The 17,590-nt window shown below is 62.7% G+C and overlaps 1 protein-coding gene across 4 annotated transcripts; it reads left to right on the forward strand.

Annotated features, from left to right (window-relative positions):
- Positions 1–102: 102 nt before the first annotated feature.
- Positions 103–14,160, forward strand: PIGQ (phosphatidylinositol glycan anchor biosynthesis class Q). Of its 4 annotated transcripts, XM_015442139.3 has the most exons (12): positions 1,136–1,251; positions 2,652–2,735; positions 4,573–5,270; positions 6,361–6,492; positions 6,659–6,779; positions 8,893–9,019; positions 9,201–9,354; positions 9,514–9,625; positions 10,252–10,332; positions 10,943–11,057; positions 12,490–12,551; positions 13,120–14,160. In XM_015442139.3, exons 3-12 carry the CDS (start codon positions 4,582–4,584, stop codon positions 13,270–13,272), a joined length of 1,746 nt encoding a protein of 581 aa, XP_015297625.2. In that variant the 5' UTR covers positions 1,136–1,251; positions 2,652–2,735; positions 4,573–4,581; the 3' UTR covers positions 13,273–14,160. The 4 variants fall into 4 exon arrangements, with proteins under 4 accessions (XP_015297626.2, XP_015297625.2, XP_015297623.2 ...); XM_015442140.3 differs by lacking the exons at positions 1,136–1,251; positions 2,652–2,735 and adding an exon at positions 103–153; XM_015442137.3 differs by lacking the exon at positions 2,652–2,735.
- Positions 14,161–17,590: the final 3,430 nt, after the last annotated feature.

Consider the following 17,590-nt stretch of genomic DNA (forward strand, 5'->3'; position numbering starts at 1 on the left):
AGGCCTCCCAATCAGAGGCAGACAGGCAGGGAGGGTGTGGCTGGGCTGGGCTGGGTGGGGCGGCCTGGGGCAGGGGTGTAGACCCGAAGTGTCCCCAACATCAGAGCGACCTAGAGTCCTGAGTCTCCAGTAGCTTCTCTGGGCCTGGCAGAGGTAAGGGGAAGGTAACCCTGGAGTGTCTGGAGGCCAATGGCTGGCTGAACCCCAGATGCCTTTTCTTCCACGTCCCCATGAATGAAAGCTGTCTGGGCCTTCATTCTGCAAATAGGGACAAACAGCTCTGTGCTTATGGTGCAGCTGTGCCGGGAGGGCCTGGGGGAGCCTTCCTACAAGGAGAGACTCCTGCTGCTTTAGAAAACTGAGAAAAAACAGGGGTCTAACCCTCTCCTCCCATTTTACAAGTGGGGCAATGAGGCATGAAAGGAGAGGCGTCTGGGTTACCCCGTGGGTCTGGGTCCAGGGAAGGGCCTGTATGGGGGAGGGAGCTGGGAGGGGATGGTGTCTGGCCCTACCCCTGTGGGGTGGGGAGGTGGGGCTCCCCTGTATCACAGGACACCACCCATGAAAGGTCCCTCATATGTCTGGGTCCTGTGGGTGGGGGATTAACTGGGCGATATAGTTGGGTGCTCAATAAACATAGTTGCTGCTGAGGTCTGGGCTGGGGTCTTGTTCCCGGGATCGGGAGGCGCTGGACGCCTGTGTGTTCTCTCCTGACGATCGCTGGCGGCAGCCTCTGGGCTGGTCCTACCAGGGTTCAAACTTCCCGGCACCACTGGCCTTGGGGATCTGGGGGCGGCCCCTCTGCAGACAGCAGGGTGAGGGGGGCGGGACCGGGCTGGGGCCGGGGCCCTCCTGGAATCCCGCAGGGCCTGAGGACCTGTTCACCTGGCGAGGCTGGGAGCAAGGCGGGGTCCGGGTTCCACGAAGGCCAGGTCCAGTCGGTTTCTCAGGCGAGGAAACCGAGCTGACGGAGGGCTGGCAGCCCAGAGGCTGGCTCGGGAGGTCTGGGCCTGGGGGCTGGGCGGGCACGCTGCGCCGCGGAACGCTCGAGCCGGGCGGGCAGGCGGGCAGCCCGGGCGCCTTTGGGGGCCGGACCGTCGCGCGGCAACGCGCGGAGCCGGCGGAAGTGGGGCTCGGGTCCCGCGGCTGGGCTGGAGGCACCGAACGCCGTCGTCTGCCCGGGCCCGCCCAACCGGGCTCCCAACCCCATCCGGACCCTGCCGCCCGAGCGCGCGGCCCCGGGAGCACCCGGTGAGCAGGGGGGTGGGCGGCGCGCGGCGGGATCTCGGGCAGCGCCGCTGCGTCTCCGGGCCCGGGCTGGGGGCCCCGCACTCCCGCCCGCGGCGCCGCTGGTTCTTCCTCCGGGAAGTGGGGCCGCCCCTGGGCCCGCGCCCTCCGACCCGCGCCCACCTGGGCCCCTGTGGACTCTGTGCAAGGGCGGTCGGTGGCCCGGGCCTGGCTGTGGGCCCTTCGCAGTTGTCCCGGGTTGCAGGAAAGGGCAAAAAACGGAATCAGAGGCTCTTCCCAAATGAGAGGGGAAAGCCTGCTTGAGGAAGGGCAAGGTTTTTTTTGTTTTTTGATTTTTTTTTTTTTTTTTGAGACGGGGTCTCACCATGTTGCCCAGGCTGAACTCGTGTTTATTTTTCATTATTTACGTATTTATTTTGAGAGGGAGTCTCGCCCTGTCACCCAGGCTGCAGTGCAATGGCATGATCTCGGCTCACTGCAACCTCCGCCTCCTGGGTTCAAGCGATTCTCCTGCCTCAGCCTCCCGAGTAGCTGAGACTACAGGCGCCCGCCACCACGCCCGGCTAATTTTTGTGTTTTTAGTGGAGACGGGGTTTCACCCCTAGTCTAGGCTGGTCTTGAGCTCCTGACCTCAAGTGATCCGCCCACCTCGGCCTCCCAAAGTGCTGGGATTACAGGCTTGAGCCACCGCGCCCGGTTCGTGTTTATTTTTCAAACAAGGCGCTGGGAAACGCAAATTCTCCGGAGCTCTTGTGGAGCGGTGGCAGGGAGGGGCGGCTCAGCCAGAGATGGCCCTGGCCCGTCCTCACTGGCAGGGGTCCCACCCAGCCCTCATTCACGGGACAAGAGGGAAGTCTTACTGCTTTATGTGGTCGACCTCCCTATCTGCCTGGTCTGGGAATGGCCTCACAAGAGCACTCGGGCTCGTTCTTAGCAGAGGAAGCTCTTGTGGCTAGCCTGGCGCGTGTGTGTGTGTGTGTGTGTGTGATTTTTCCCCTCAGCCTGGCGCGTGTGTGTGTGTGTGTGTGTGTGTGTGTGATTTTTCCCCTCAGCCTGGCGCGTGTGTGTGTGTGTGTGTGTGTGTGTGTGTGTGTGATTTTTCCCCTCAGTCTTTAAAGATGCTCACGTTGCCGGTGTTTCTGCCGCTTTCTCCCGTCCCGCACCTCCTCTGCTATCGATCGCTTCTCTTTCATCTTCCTCTGGCTGTGTGATCGCAGGAGCCTCTAGTGCAGGCTTCTTTGTGCCGCCGACCGTCCCGGAGGCTGAGGTGGGAGTGTGACGGGCGTTTGCCCCACGGCACGTTGAGTTCTGTCTCACTACCCGACAGATAAGAACAGCTTCTGCCCTCCCATCTCCTTCAGTAGACACAAGGCGCTGCTTTTTTTTTTTTTTTTTTTTTTTAGGTAAACTTTGTAGATGAAGCACAAGGAATACACACAAAGAAAGCCCACAGATCCTGAGCACACAGCTCGGTGAATTTAACCAAAGTGAGCCCACTGCAGAACCAGCTCCCCCGAGAACGTCTGTTTACTGTTAGACCAATTGTGTTTCTTTTCCGACAATCTCTGTGGGTGGTTTTCCTTAGTCCCTGTGAAAGCTCTTCCCCAGCAGGGCGTGATGAGTCCCTGGGCTGAGCTGGGTGGTCCGCCTATGGTGGTCACACAGCCAGATGCACTGGGCCCCTCACAGGCAGAATTGCTCTGGCCCTGTCACGGTGTCCTTGGTGCCCCACCTCAGCTGGCCTCCAGGCGTCCACCCGCCGCCTGCCCTCTCTGGCCACTGAGGAAATGGGCATTTGTGGAGTTCTACGCCCGACCCAGAAGGGCTCTTTCCAGTTAGAACCCATGGCCTTGAGTGGTGGGACCCTCCAGCCCCGGTGCGGGCTGCCTGCATGGGAGGAGAGCAGCTGCACCAGGGACTTCTTAAGCCCCAGGCATTTCTGTGTGAGGCCTCTTCCAGAGCCCCTCCAAGCTTCGGGGGAGGACTTCCAGGTCACACCACCCCGAGGTGTGCGTCCCACTGTGTTCCCTCCTCCCTAAGGGCGTGGCGGGCTCTGGAACCTCCAGGCGTCCCGCTCTGTTCCCTTGTCCCTAAGGGTGTGGTGGGCACTGGGACCTCTAGACCCAGGCTCAGGCCAAGCTATGTCCTTCCCTCGAGTGTGGGCTCCATCCTGGGGGGTATCTGCTCAGGGTGGCTGCTCCACTCTTTGTGCAGGCGAGATGGGGCTTTCTGTGTCTGAGGAAGGCGAGCGGCCCAGCCAGCCGGCCAGCAGTGCTCCCACCGCTAGGGGGTCCTCCTGCCCTGTGGGACCCTGCCGGGGAGGGCAGCAGTGGAGGAGGAGGAAGCCCCAGCTGGCTGTGTGGCTCGGCAGGGACCTGTGAGAAAGGGGGAGGAGAGGCCCAGGGCCTGGGAACTGCAGGGGCTTGGGTGGCTTCCTACTCAGAGGCCACCTTGGAAGGCTGGTGTCCCTCAGCCTGAGAGTGCAGGACGCGGTTCCTCCACCTCTCCAGTACCTGTGAGCCTCTCTCTCCCCGTTTCTAGGCACCCACAAGGTTGGAGAAATACATTCTGGAGAGAAATATGCCCTGGGGTGGCTGTGGGGATGTCCGGGAGAGGCAGGCACTGCCCGGGTCCCACCGTGGGCGGGGGTCAGAGTGGAGGCCGAAGCCCCGTGTGCGCTGAGCCTGCTCCCTGAGCAATGAGGCAGGTCCTTCCTGCCCCCAGGGAGGGGCTTGTGAGAGGCAGGGACCTGGGGGGTCGCCCACCGTGTGCACGAGGGTAGTTTCGGCAACCCAGCAGCACTTCATTTTAAATTTTCATCTTTATTCTTGCTTAATATGTGAATCATGGTTTGTCACGGTTTCAATTGGCGTGACCTTGCTAATGAGATTGTATAGCTCTCCATGTGCTACACCTTTAAGAACATCTCTCTGATCGGGTTTCTTAAAAACAAAAATAAGAAGCCTGGAGTTCGGTTCGGCCCCACACCCCGTCAGGTGGTGCTGAGGAGACTGTGCCCTGGGCCGGCACGTCTGGAAATAGTAGGGCAGGCCTGGTGGCTGCATGTGCGTGGCTGCCTCATGCGGGTTGGGGTGAGGGCCTGGGGTGGAGGTGGGGACAGCGCTCCGGCTGCCCCTTGGAGCAGCATGGCCCATGTGAGGTGGCAGCCAAGGGGCCCTATGGCCTCCACCACCGAACTCGAAGCTGAGGTGCCCCGACCTGTGGCCCTGTGGCTGCACCTGTCAGCCCGTCTGTGCCACATCCCGCAGCCCACGGTGGGGGGCAGCAGCAGCTCTGAGCCGAGCCTCTCATCTTCTCTTCCAGCCTCCCAGCATGGTGCTCAAGGCCTTCTTCCCCACGTGCTGCGTCTCGGTGGACAGCGGCCTGCTGGTGGGAAGGTGGGTTCCGGAGCACAGCAGCGCCGTGGTCCTGGCGGTCCTGCACTTTCCCTTCATCCCCATCCAGGTCAAGCAGCTCCTGGCTCAGGTGCGGCAGGCCAGCCAGGTGGGCGTGGCCGTGCTGGGTACCTGGTGCCACTGCCGGCAGGAGCCCGAGGAGAGCCTGGGCCGCTTCCTGGAGGGCCTGGGTGCCGTCTTCCCCCATGAGCCCTGGCTGCAGCTGTGCCGGGAGAGAGGCGGCACGTTCTGGAGATGCGAGGTCACCCACCGGCAAGCGCCCGCTGCCCCCAGTGCCCCTGGTGAGGACCAGGTCATGCTCATCTTCTATGACCAGCGCCAGGTGCTGCTGTCACAGCTACACCCGCCCACCGTCCTGCCCGACTGCCAGGCTGGAGCCACCCCTGCCAGCACGGGGGGCCTGGCTGTGGTCTTTGACACAGTGGCACGCAGTGAGGTCCTCTTCCGCAGCGACCGCTTCGATGAGAGCCCCGTGCGGCTGAGCCACTGGCAGTCGGAGGGCGTGGAGGCCAGCATCCTCGTGGAGCTGGCCAGGCGAGCCTCGGGACCCGTCTGTCTGCTGCTGGCCAGCCTGCTGTCACTGGTCTCAGCCGTTGGTGCCTGCCGGTAGGTGTCCCGGGATAGGGAGGTGGCAAAGAGGGGCGCTCCGTGAGTGCTGGCCTGTCCCTCTGTCTGTAGTGGGCACAGAGGCCCAGATGGGCTCTTCCTGGGCCCAGGCCCCCTCCCCACTTCCTGCAGCCGGGCTTTGGCCCCATCCTGCCCTCCCAACCCTCGCCTCTCAGAGGGTGTCCCTCACCCCTGGGGTAGAGCCAGGTCTCCGGGCAGCCTCAGGGATTGCCAGGGGCCCTCCCAGTAGGTATAGAGGGTGAACCTCAGTGGCTCAGGTCCCTGAAAGAGAAATCACATGGTGAGCACAGATGAGACTGCTGCCACCGGGGGGCACTCCTGAGGGCGCACGGGCCCGCTGGCCTGAGCCCAGCCCGTGCCCCCAGCAGGCCTCTGGGCACTGCAGTGCTCATGGGCTGTGGGGGTGTCATCCACTTGCTGGCCCCGTGTGCCTGGGGGAGTGGTCTACAGGCCCTGCTGTTCTCCACACTCACAGGTGCTGCTGGCCAGGGGTCAGTCTAAGCCCAAGGGCCCTGGGGGGCATGGGGGTGGCCCTGAGCTGTGACTGAGAACAGAGGGCCCCCTTCCACAGGAGACCTCATGTGCCTGGCGGAGGCACCGCGTGGGGAGCAGCTGGGGGTCACCCTCAGTTGCCCCCTGCCTTAGATCTGGGGGTCCCTACTCTGGAAGCCTGGGGTGCTCTTCCTTGTGAGAAGCCCAGTCAGCCCAGGAGACCCCTGCCCAGGCTTCTGGGCCCCATCGGCGGGGCGAGGCCCTGGGCCCGTGGGAGTTGCTGTTGGCTCGCAGGTGCTACCTTGGCAACAGCTCTGGGAGCATGTGGTGACCACAGGGTCACTGACCCAGGGTCAGCACCTGTGAGGAGGCCAGGCTCTGTGTTAGTCGTGTGCACTGTGAGGTGGGTGCTGTGAGCACTGCCCACCACCACATGGGCCACCGAGGGCCCCTCCTACCTGCCCCTATCCCGCTGAGCTCAGGAGTGTGGCCTGGGTGTTTGTGGTCCCCTGCACAGTGGGAACGGTGGGAGCAGGATCTGGACAGGGGCACGTCACTCCTCTCCGCTCCCACACAGAGTGTTCAGGCTCTGGCCCCTGTCCTTCCTCGGGAGCAAGCTCTCCACGTGTGAACAGCTCCGGCACCGGCTGGAGCACCTCACACTCATCTTCAGTACGCGGAAGGCGGAGAACTCTGCCCAGCTGATGAGGTGTGGGCCTGCCCTGGTCTCCTCTGCAGGGTTGGGTGTGTGCCCTCTGGTCCCTTCCCCATCCCCCTCCGCACCACACTGACCCCTCCAGCCAGGCAGGCCTCCTCCTGCGGCCCCAGGCTGTGCTGGCCACCCTCATGCCGGCTGGGCCGGACCTCCCTTCCAGGAAGGCCAACACAGTGGCCTCCGTGCTGCTGGACGTGGCCCTGGGCCTCACGCTACTGTCCTGGCTCCACGGGAGAAGCCGCATTGGGCATCTGGCCGACGCCCTCGTTCCTGTGGCTGACGTGAGTGGACTGGGGTGGAGCCTGGTGTCCTGGGTGGGCATGGGGACCCTTCCTGGGGCAGCAGAGCCTTCCCGGACCAGAGCCACCCCCACCCCAAAGCCAGCTCTACCTTCTCCATGCTCTGGAGACATGGCCCTCCCCGGGACCAGGAGCAGGAACTCCAGGGGCGCTGGGACCTGGGCAGGGCAGGCCTTGCAGGCACGCCCCCCCTTTCCTTCTGAAGGGGCCGTGTGCAGGAGCCACTGGGCTGAGGCTCTGGGGAGCCCGCCTCGCCCTGTGGGCCCAGCGTCGTGGTGTCTCCCTTGTGGCCCCTACCTGAGGTCAGCGCTGCTCTCCTGTTTCTCTGGGGCCCTCTGCAGAGCCAGGTCATGAAACCTTCCCTGTCCAGGGCTGTCCGTGTGCAGCCCGGCTGGGACTTCCTGCCCTGCCCCTGTGTTGATTCTGTAACTCCTGTGCTGAGAGCCAGGGGCACAGCTTGTCTCCCATCTCCCACCTTCCCTGCATGGTCTGTGCCCATTTCCAGCTGGGTGCAGCCCCCATCTCTGCAGACCTAATGTATTTCCATGCTGCCTCTGGGCCTTCAGCTTCTCTGTCTTCCTCCCTCAGCACCAAAGCCCCGTCTCTTCCATTAGGAGCTTGTCTTCCTGACAGGGGTGGTCCCTGGCTCTTTGGCCCACCCTTGGGCCTCTGTGGAGGCCTCCTCGAGGCCTGGCTGGGTGGGTCTTGTGTGGGCTGCAGGTGTGCACTGGGCCTGCTTGTGGCCAGGCCAGGCCTCTGGGGGCAGCAGTAGGCACGTCTGTCTGCCATGGGCTGCGGAGGTGCAGGGAGGCCCAACCCAGAAGGAAGGAGGGGCAGGGCTTGGGAAGGGGCTTGGCGACTTTGCCTGTGGTCGTCCGCACCCGCCTCTGGCCTTCCTTGTCCTAGACCTCTCTTTTGCAGAAGTGCTCAGAAATATAAATAATTAATTTAAAAATGAAAGTCTCTTCCTGCTGCCAAGCTCTTATCCTTTAAATATTAAATAAGTTTTATTTAAAAAGAACGTTCTTTTCTCCTTTTTTTTTTTTTTTTTTTTTGAGACGGAGTCTCGCTCTGTCGCCCAGGCTGGAGTGCAGTGGCGCGATCTCGGCTCACTGCAAGCTCCGCCTCCCGGGTTCACGCCATTCTCCTGCCTCAGCCTCCCGAGTAGCTGGGACTACAGGCGCCAGCCACCTCGCCCAGCTAATTTTTTGTATTTTTAGTAGAGACGGGGTTTCACCGTGTTAGCCAGGATGGTCTCGATCTCCTGACCTCGTGATCCACCCGCCTCGGCCTCCCAAAGTGCTGGGATTACAGGCGTGAGCCACCGCGCCCAGCCCCCCTTTTCTCCTTCTTGCCAGTCCTGCTGCGGCTGAGGCCTTGGCCCAGGCTTGGAAGGGGCCTGTGCAGTGGCCAAGTGGGGGCCAAGGTGTCACTGTCTCCTTGGTGGGGAGGCTTAGGCTCCCTTGGGGTCTGCCCCCGGGGGCCAGCACAGCCTCTGGATGCTGGGTTTCTTCCTGGGCGGCCAAGACCCTCCTTCCCTGTTTGCTTTTGGGGGTGCCTGTGCTCTCAACTTGACGTCATCCTCCCTCTGGGGACCTGCCCTCCTGCCTTGTTGCTGTGACCCTAATGGACTTTGCACTGTGTCGCTTACCTGTGGCCATCCCGGGCAGCCCGAGCCTCCGTGATGGGGTCTCTGGAAGGGACTGTGTCTGCTGTGGGCGCCCCCTGCAAGGCTGGAGCTGAGTCAGGGTCTGCCAGGCCTCGGCATGTCCACGTGTTTGGGGCTGAGGGCTCTGGTGGGTCCCGTGGCCCAGGTAGTGAGAGGGGAGGAAGATGGTGGAGGTGGGTGCAGGCAGGGGGCCGCGTGCCCGGCCATGTCACCCAGGCCGGCGGAGAGCGCCTCCGGACCAGCCTTCTCAGACCCCAGTCCCGGAGCCATCTGTGAAGGGGAGCCCGTGTGCTGTCCACGCTAGGATGCAGCGGCCCCTGGCGGAGGGAAGGCTGACCAGGGTGGGGACCCGTCACGAAAGAGCCTGGGGAGATGCAGGTGCTGAGCCTGGCAGCCCCTGCCCCAGCGTGGCCCGTGTCCCTGCAGCACGTGGCCGAGGAGCTCCAGCACCTGCTGCAGTGGCTGATGGGCGCTCCCGCTGGGCTCAAGATGAACCGTGCACTGGACCAGGTGCTGGGCCGCTTCTTCCTCTACCACATCCACCTGTGGATCAGTGAGTGCAGGGAAGGCGGGGGCCCCAGGGACCCTGGAGCTTGCTGCAGAGGGTAGGGACCCAGCCACACCCCGCCTCCTGCACCCCCAACTCTGCTTCCTGCGTCCTGTGTGTGTGAGGCTTGTGCTGGGCCGAGGGCTGGGGTCTGAGCACCTCCTGAGGGCCAACCCCACCCTGCCAGGCTACATCCACCTCATGTCCCCCTTCGTCGAGCACATCCTGTGGCACGTGGGCCTCTCGGCCTGCCTGGGCCTCACGGTGGCCCTGTCCCTGCTCTCGGATATCATCGCCCTCCTCACCTTCCACATCTACTGCTTCTACGTCTATGGCGCCAGGTGGGCGAGGGCTTCCCTTCCCCACCGCCCCCGGGAGGTGCAGAGGCTCCGGCTGGGCGTTGGAGAAGGGCGGGGCGGGCGAGTGGGGGGGGGGCCGGGGCGGGGGCGGGGTGAGTGGGGCTGGGGGCGGGCCGGGCCTGACAGCACTGCGTCCTGTAGGCTGTACTGCCTGAAGATCCACGGTCTATCCTCGCTCTGGCGTCTGTTCCGGGGGAAGAAGTGGAACGTTCTGCGCCAGCGCGTGGACTCCTGTTCCTATGACCTGGACCAGGTATGAGGCAGGGTTCCTGGCTGGAGGGTTGACTGCCCCCCGCCTGCGTCCACCGGGCCAGCGCGGCTACTTGGGCACCACAAGGGGGCAGCCTGCTCCGTCCTGCAGCTCAGGCCCGCACAGGCCCTGGGAATAGGTGCCGAGTCTGCGGTGTGGGCTGTACGTGGGGCTCTGAAGTGGTGCAGAGCTTCCCTGGGCCACAAAGAAAAGACAGACACACGGCCCTGAAGGTGATGCTGGCACAGGGCCTAGAGGTGCCCTGGGTCAGAGACTGGGGTGACCCAGGTACAGGCCCTAGTGGTGCCCAGACTTAAGAGGCTGGCTCTGGCTGTCCCATCTGCTGCTCACGCCTGACAGCCCCTGGATGCTGCCATCCAGAGTGTGTTCTTGGTGACTGTGGCCACACACCCTCTTGGTTGGTCTGGCCCCCACCTGTCTCCCCTGCGAGTCCCCCAGTCCATGGGGTGGGTGGACACAGCCCTCCTGCTACTGAGCAGGCTGTCCCGAGTTCCCTCAGGAAGCCGCAGAGTCCTGACGGCAGCTCCGGGATGGGGGAGGGCGCAGCGCTGGGCCGTCCCTGGGCGCGGGGTCCTGCTGATGTCCGGCGTGCCGGCCCCTCCCCACAGCTGTTCATCGGGACTCTGCTCTTCACCATCCTGCTCTTCCTCCTGCCAACCACGGCCCTGTACTACCTGGTGTTCACCCTGGTGAGCTGAGCACCCCCAGGCCTGGGCACTGGCTGTGGCCACTGGGCCTGGCTGCAGTGCTCTGTGTGGTTCCTGCCAGCACTGCCTGGGAGCTGTCAGCTGTGGGGCGGGCTGTCTCCCGCTGCAGGCCACGTGGGTGGCCTTTCAGGACCCTCTGGGCAGTGTGTGCTGGGCCCTGGAGCAGGCAGGGACCTAGCCTGGTCGGGAAGACCCCTCACTGGCCTGGAACACACAGCTGGGGGCTTGGTGGGAGGACCCACGGCAGGTGGGCACACAGGACGCCTTCCCTGGTGCCCGCACTGGGGCAGACAGTGGGAGGTGAGCAGAACCACCTCCAGCACCTGGCTGATCCCCAAGCCTCGATCCCCTCTGCGTGTAAGGCTGTGGGGAGGCACCTCTGACCTGGTGGGAGGGCCGACTGCTCCACCTCCAGCTTTGCTCCAGGGCAAGGCCCAATGGCAGGCTCTGTGCCCTGCTCAGGGTGTGGTCCCTGCTCTCCCCAGGGCCCTGCAGCCTCTGGGCCCCCTTCATCATGGCCCAGGATGGGGTCGGGCTGCTCTGCCCCCAGGCACGCCTGGCCAGGCCGGTCCTAAGCGCTCCTCTGCCACAGCTCCGGCTCCTGGTGGTCGCTGTGCAGGGCCTGATCCATCTGCTCGTGGACCTCATCAACTCCCTGCCGCTGTACTCACTGGGTCTTCGGCTCTGCCGGCCCTACAGGCTGGCGGGTAAGTGCTGCGTACTGGACAGCTGTCCCTGGGCGGGTGGAGGGGAACCACACCTGTGGGCCCTGCAGAAGCAAGGACAGCACAGGCCGCTGTGCCTCCGGCCTGGAAGCCGTGGTAGACATGAGCAAGTGGGCAGGGAGGACAGGGCCTCCCAGTCCCAGAGGTCTGCAGGACCAGCTGCCTCCAGGAGCTGGAGAGACTCATCTGCCGGTGCAGGTTCAGACACCGGGCGATCCAGGCCACAGGCCTTTGTTCTTCTGCCTTGGGATTTTCTGGGCTTGGGAGCCTGAACTGCAGGCCAGGGGTGTGGTGGGTCCTGAGTCGGCCAATCCCAGCAAACTTAGAGGCACTAAGAGCCAGCAAGGCGGCCATCATCCAGCAAGTACCCTGTCCGCTCTGCCGGAAAACCCTGTCCACTCAACAGCACAGCCTGCGCCTGTCCCTCACTGGGGCTCTTCCCTGCTTGCCGGACACTTGGCTTCTTTCAGTGGAGCTCTGCAGGAAGCGTTTTTTTTTTTTTTTTTTTGAGATGGAGTCTCGTTCTGTCGCCCAGGCTGGAGTGCAATAGTGTAATCTCGGCTCACTGCAACCTCCACCTCCTGGGTTCAAGCGATTCTCCTGCCTCAGCCTCCCAAGTAGCTGGGATTACAGGCGTGTGCCACCACACCCGGCTAATTTTTTCTATTTTTTTTTTTTTTTGAGACGGAGTCTAGTTCTGTCGCCCAGGCTGGAGTGCAGTGGCACGATCTCGGCTCACTGCAAGCTCCACCTCCCGGGTTCACGCCATTCTCCTGGCTCAGCCTCCCGAGTAGCTGGGACTACAGGCGCCCATCACCGCGCCCGGCTAATTTTTTTTTTTTTTTTTTAGTAGAGACGGGGTTTCACTGTGATCTCTATCTCCTGACCTCGTGATCCGCCCGCCTCGGCCTCCCAAAGTGCTGGGATTACAGGCGTGAGCCACCGTGCCCGGCTAATTTTTTCTATTTTAGTAGAGATGGGGGTTTCATCATTTTGGCCAGGCTGGTCTCAAACTCCTGACCTCGTGATCCTCCCATCTCAACCTCCCAAGTAGCTGGGATTACAGGCACAAGCTATCACACCTGACTAATTTTTGTATTTTTAGTACAGATGGGGTTTCACCATGTTGGCCAGCCTGGTCCCGAACTCCTGACCTCGTGATCCCCCTCCCCGGCCTCCTAAAATGCTGGGATTCCAGGCATGAGCCACTGCGCCTGGCTGCAGGAGGCTTTGATGCTGCCCTGGCAGCGAGATCCAGGAGTTGGGGTGGGGAAGGGGCAGGGAGAGCCTCGTGGGTGGCCACGGCCAGCAGCACCTGGGTGCCCCTCAGAGAGGAAGGTACCTCCAGCCTCTGCCCATGCGTGGAGCTGGCCCCCACACGTCCTCCCTCGTAAGCCCCTTGCTATTCTTGCAGCTGGTGTGAAGTTCCGTGTCCTGCAGCATGAGGCCGGCAGGCCCCTCCGCCTCCTGATGCAGGTGAGGCCCCCTGTGGCCAGGACGTCCTATGCTGCTGCCCCTGTTCTGGAACAGTGGGGTCAGCTGGGTGTAGTGTCTGGATGGCACCATGCCAGCCTGCGATGAGGCACAGGGAGGGTCCAGTGGAGCTGAGGGGCAAGGCCCACCCGGGAATACCCCCCCTTACCCGCAGGGCCTGAGGACACTGGTGTCCTGTGGATGGGGCCCATTCTGCCCTGTGTCAGAGGCGCCCTTGGCTGGCTGGGGCTGCCCTGGGTCCCACAGGGCTCAAGTTCTGGGTGGAGTAGAACCGACTGAGTGAGTCCTGGAGTGGGGTGTGTGTCCCTGCAGCACGGCCCCTCAGAGTTGGGCAGCCCCGAGGGGAGATGCAGCTCCTGCCTCCCCACAGTGCTCCCTTCTGGCTGCAGGCTCACCTGCCTCCCTGGGAACTGGGACCGGCCTGTCCCACAGGCGAGGGAATGTCTGGGACGGTGCTGGCCCTGCCCCACCACTGCCTGCCCCCGCCCTCTCTCTGCAGATGGGGTTGGAGCTCAGACCACCCCGCTGACCGCCGCCCTTGTCCTTCCAGATAAACCCACTGCCCTACAGCCGCGTGATGCACACCTACCGTCTCCCCAGCTGTGGCTGCCACCCCAAGGACTCCTGGGGTGCCCTGTGCCGCAAGCTGTTCTTTGGGGAGCTCATCTACCCCTGGAGGCAGAGAGGGGACAAGCAGGACTGAGGGAGCCGGCCGCCGGCTTGCCCAGAACCACTGCACAGCCACGGCCAGCCCTCTGCCAGGGTGGTGCCAGCTCAGCTGGCGCGCGGCCCGTGCTTTGTGGACGCTGCTGTATGCTCCCGAACACAGCAGGCCCTGCTATCACACCTTGGGCTTGGAGGTCATTGGGGGTGAGCAGATGTGGGGGTGGCCAGCCCAGCTGGCCGCGCTCCATCACTGGCACTGCCTGCCTTGAGACCCGCTTCCCGCCTGCTGCAGTCACCACGGTGGCGAGCACAGCAGCCCCAGGTGTGCAGAGCACTGCCCCATGCCCACCCTGCGTACCCAGGTCCAGAGGGCCCGGGCCCTGACTCCCTGAACCACACGGGGTTTATTTGCTGATGTTCCCTGGAGAGGTCGCTTTGTGAAGGAGCTGTCAGCAGGCCGTGGGCATTGCCAGGCTGCTGTGGGGGTGGGAGCAGCCTTAGTGTCAAGGGCCTGCCCACTGACCCAGCCATACCTCTCCGTGAGTGGTGCCCCTGCAGCAACAGGCCCTTGGGCCAAATCTCCTGTCTCCCATCGTGGGCCTCCCAGGGAAGGCGGAAGCCCTGCTGTGCAGACACGTCTGTGGGCCACGGGTGTGAGCAGCCTGGGAGGGGCTGTGGCACTGAAGCCAAAAGTGCCTGCCAGACAGCACGGCCTGGGTGCGGGGTTCCCTTCAGGAGGGGAGGCTGCAGGTGCCGGCTGGTGAGGGGATGACGCGCTGTGGGCGGGAGGAGGCAGCGCCCGTCTCAGCAGCACCAGGACCACTCCGGACTCCCTGGCGACCCAGCACTGGGGAAGCCGTCAGCTGCTGTGCAATAAAACCTGCCCCGTGTTTGGAGCGCAGGCTCCGCCCCGGGTCCACGTGCACCACGAGTCCAGGGAAGCTCCAAGGTGGGGATGCGGACGCTACCCGAGGGATTTGGGCTGCCTCACGTGGGCCTGCCCTGCGGAGTCGACGCCAGTTTCCTGCTCGAGGCCCTGACGACGGCTGATGGGATGAGCTCGCAAGTCCTGGGCCCCAGAGGACCTTGGTGTAGGCGGGTGAACCCGGGCCCCCCCACCCTGGGGTCATGGCCTTGCCCTGACATAGATGGCGCAGGGGTGTAGGCCTCCAGGGGCGGGGCGGGGCGGGGCGAGCAGCTCCAGCTCTGGGTCTGTGGAGTCCATGCGGGGTGGGGCCCTCATGGGTCCTGGCCCAGTAGAGCCTGCAGCTGCCACATCTGCTAAGAACGGTCTCCGTTGCCTGCAGTGCAGGGGCCCACCTGGCAGGCCCCACAGCCCATTCCCGGCCCGAAGTGTACAGGCTTCCATCCAACCTGGACTTCCAGGCAACCAGAGGCTGGACTCAGAGGCACTCGGAGCCCACCAACCCTCTACCTGTGTCCCCCGCCTCCCCCCAGCTGCCCACCTGGCCTGTCACCCCTCCCACCTGTGTCCCCTATACCCCATAGCTGCCCACCTCACCCCCCACACTCCCTTTACCCCACTCCCCCTCCAGCTGCCTACTGAGTCCACCAACACCCCCAACCTGTCCAACACCCCCAACCTGTACCTCCCACTCCCCGCAAGCTGCCCACTGGACCACCACCCCTCCTAGGGCTCCCACCAGGTGAGGGTCTTGACGCTCAGCCACTGCTCTGTGACGGCCATGTCATGGGTCATGTCTGGCAGCGGTCGCCCCCTCTGCTGGGCACTGGGCTGACTGCCTACCCTGAGGGCCAGCCAGGTTTGCCACCAGAGCTGACCAAGGGAACACCATCACCCCAGCCACTCGAAGCCACCGAGAGGTGCCGCCTGCACCTCCAGGCTCCGTCTGTTCTCGCTGTACAGCCCCTGCCTGGAGACAGCCTACACCTGTGGGGCGCCCCTCATCCCTCCACCAGGGCTCTGGCCACCCCTGCCTCACTGACCCAGACAGGACAATGGGCTGGAGGTTTTCCAAGGCCTGCCCAGGACCATTTATGGACCCTCAGGACACCCTGAGAAGCAGACACCTTCCCTTTCAGAGCTGGGGCCGCCCATAAAGAAAGGTCTCACCAGTACTTCACAGATTCAGACTTACAGAAATGCTGTGAGAGTAACACAGGGTGCTTCCAGCACCCCTCACCTATATGCCCCCACGACCTTGTGCTGTGTGTACGTTTTCACATTTTGTCTTTTTTTTTTTTGAGTCAGGGTCTCACTCTACTGTCCAGGCTGGAGTGCAGCCTCAACCTCCCTGGGCTCCAGTGATTCTCCCACCTCAGCCTCCCGAGTATCTGGGATTACAGGCACCCACCACCACGCCTGGCTCGTTTTTGTGTTTTTAGTAGAGACGGGGTTTCATCGTGTTACCCAGGTTGGTCTTGATCTCTTGGGCTCAAGCCACCTGCCCGCCTCGGCCTCCCAAAGTGCTGGGATTACAAGTGTGAGCCACCGGGCCCAGCCAGCACATTCTTTATATTTTTCTGCACCATTTGAGTCAGCTGCCCATTTTGGCTCTAGAATTTTCAGCATGCATTTCCTCAGAACAAGGCAGCCAGTGTGGTGCTCAAATCCGGAGCTTTTGCACAGATGCTGTCCAAGCCACCGACCCCATTCCCGTGTGTCCCATGTGTCATGGGCCAGTCTCCAAAGCCTCTGGTGCTTTAGGGATGCAGCCCATTACTCAGGCGTGTCCCTGGTTGGGTCTGCTGATGACCCTCATGATGAGATGCCACTCATGCTTATGGCAGCAGTAGCAGGACACCACCCAGGGTGGCACACAGAGTCCACCTGTTCATCCCAGTGATGCCAATGTGTCTACTTGGTCGAGGTCCTGTCTGCGGGGTTTTGTGCTGCAAAGCCACGTTCCCTTGTCATTAGTAACTTGTCCATGGAAACGGGACCACGTTCATGCTGTTCCTCACTGCCCTCATCCACTGCACACTGTGTCCACCAAGGTCATTGGCTCTGTCCACTTGGGATGTGAGTGAGGCCTCCCCATGGCGGCAGGCCAGGACCAGGAGTCCCTGAGTAGCTGAAACTTGTAGGTGCTCCCTGGGCACAGGGCTTCAGGGGCCAAGGTTTGTCTGCCCCACTGGGCAATTGTCCACCCCCTTAGCAGGACTTCGAGGACATCCCAGTGGCCACTGGGCACCCAGGGCACAGGGCAGACACCCCAAACCGCTCCCTTTGTCCCCCAAACCCCTCACTTGGACAGGGGCTCCACTTAGTGGCCTGGCATGTCTCTGCCAGTGGGTGTGGGGCGTGGCAGGAGGGGGCTGTCAGGGTCTCCACCAGACACTGCTCAGGCCTCCGAAGTGAGTGCCCAGGTGGTGGCTCACCCAGAACTTCTGGGTGGAGGCCTCTTCCCACACTCCACTGTCCCTGGCTGCCCTGCTCCTGGCCTGAGGTCCCTCAGCAGCAGGGATGGTGTCCTGCCCCCGGGGCCCAGGCCTGGCTTGGCCACGGTGGACCCCAGGATATCCTGCGTAAGTGCACGCAGCTGCATGGGAGGCGCAGCCCCTCGGTCCACAAGGCCTGGATGCCAGAGGATAGCACCCATCTGTCTGTCCCTCCCTTCACTGGGCCTGCTGCCCCAGACCCATCTAGGTTCCCTGTGACGCTTTTCTGCTCAGAGGCTGGGAGGTCACAGGGCACAGCAGCTTTCCGAGGATCTCACCCTATGGAAAGATTCCTGAACCCAAACCACAGGTCCCCACCAACAGGGCTGTGTCCACAGGCTGTGGTGGGCAGGTCCAGTGGGAAAAACCTGACTTCCTCATCAGCCAGGGGATGGCCCCTTCTTGTCCCAGGAGGTGGGAACCAGGCAGCAGAGGCCCACAGCTGGGTCTGGAGAGCATTTTACTTTTTTTTCTTTTTTAAAAAGTTTATTTTTGTGAAGACCATAAGAACATTTTTAATTGTTTATTTTTGAGCCACTTTTTTTTTTCTTTTTTTTCCTGAGACAGAGTCTTGCTCTGTAGCCCAGGCTGGAATGCGGTGGCACAATCTCGGCTCACTGCAACCTCCATTTCCTGAGTTTAAGCAATTCTGCCTCAGCCTTCCAAGCAGCTGGGATTACAGGCACATACCAACATGCCCAGCTAATTTTTGTATTTTCAGTGGAGAGGGGATTATCACCATGTTGGCCAGGCTGGTCTAGAACTCCTGACCTCAGGTGATCCACCCACTTCAGCCTCCCAAAGTGCTGGGATTACAGGCATGAGCCACCGTGCCTGGCCTCAGAAAGGGTTTCTGATTTACGTTTTCAGGAAAGGGAGAGACAGCTGCTCACCACTATCCCCGCTTCCAGGCAGCCTCAGAAACCGAGGAG

The sequence above is a fragment of the Macaca fascicularis genome, chromosome 20 (genome assembly GCF_037993035.2).
Source record: "Macaca fascicularis isolate 582-1 chromosome 20, T2T-MFA8v1.1".
In the NCBI taxonomy this organism is placed as follows: domain Eukaryota; kingdom Metazoa; phylum Chordata; class Mammalia; order Primates; family Cercopithecidae; genus Macaca; species Macaca fascicularis.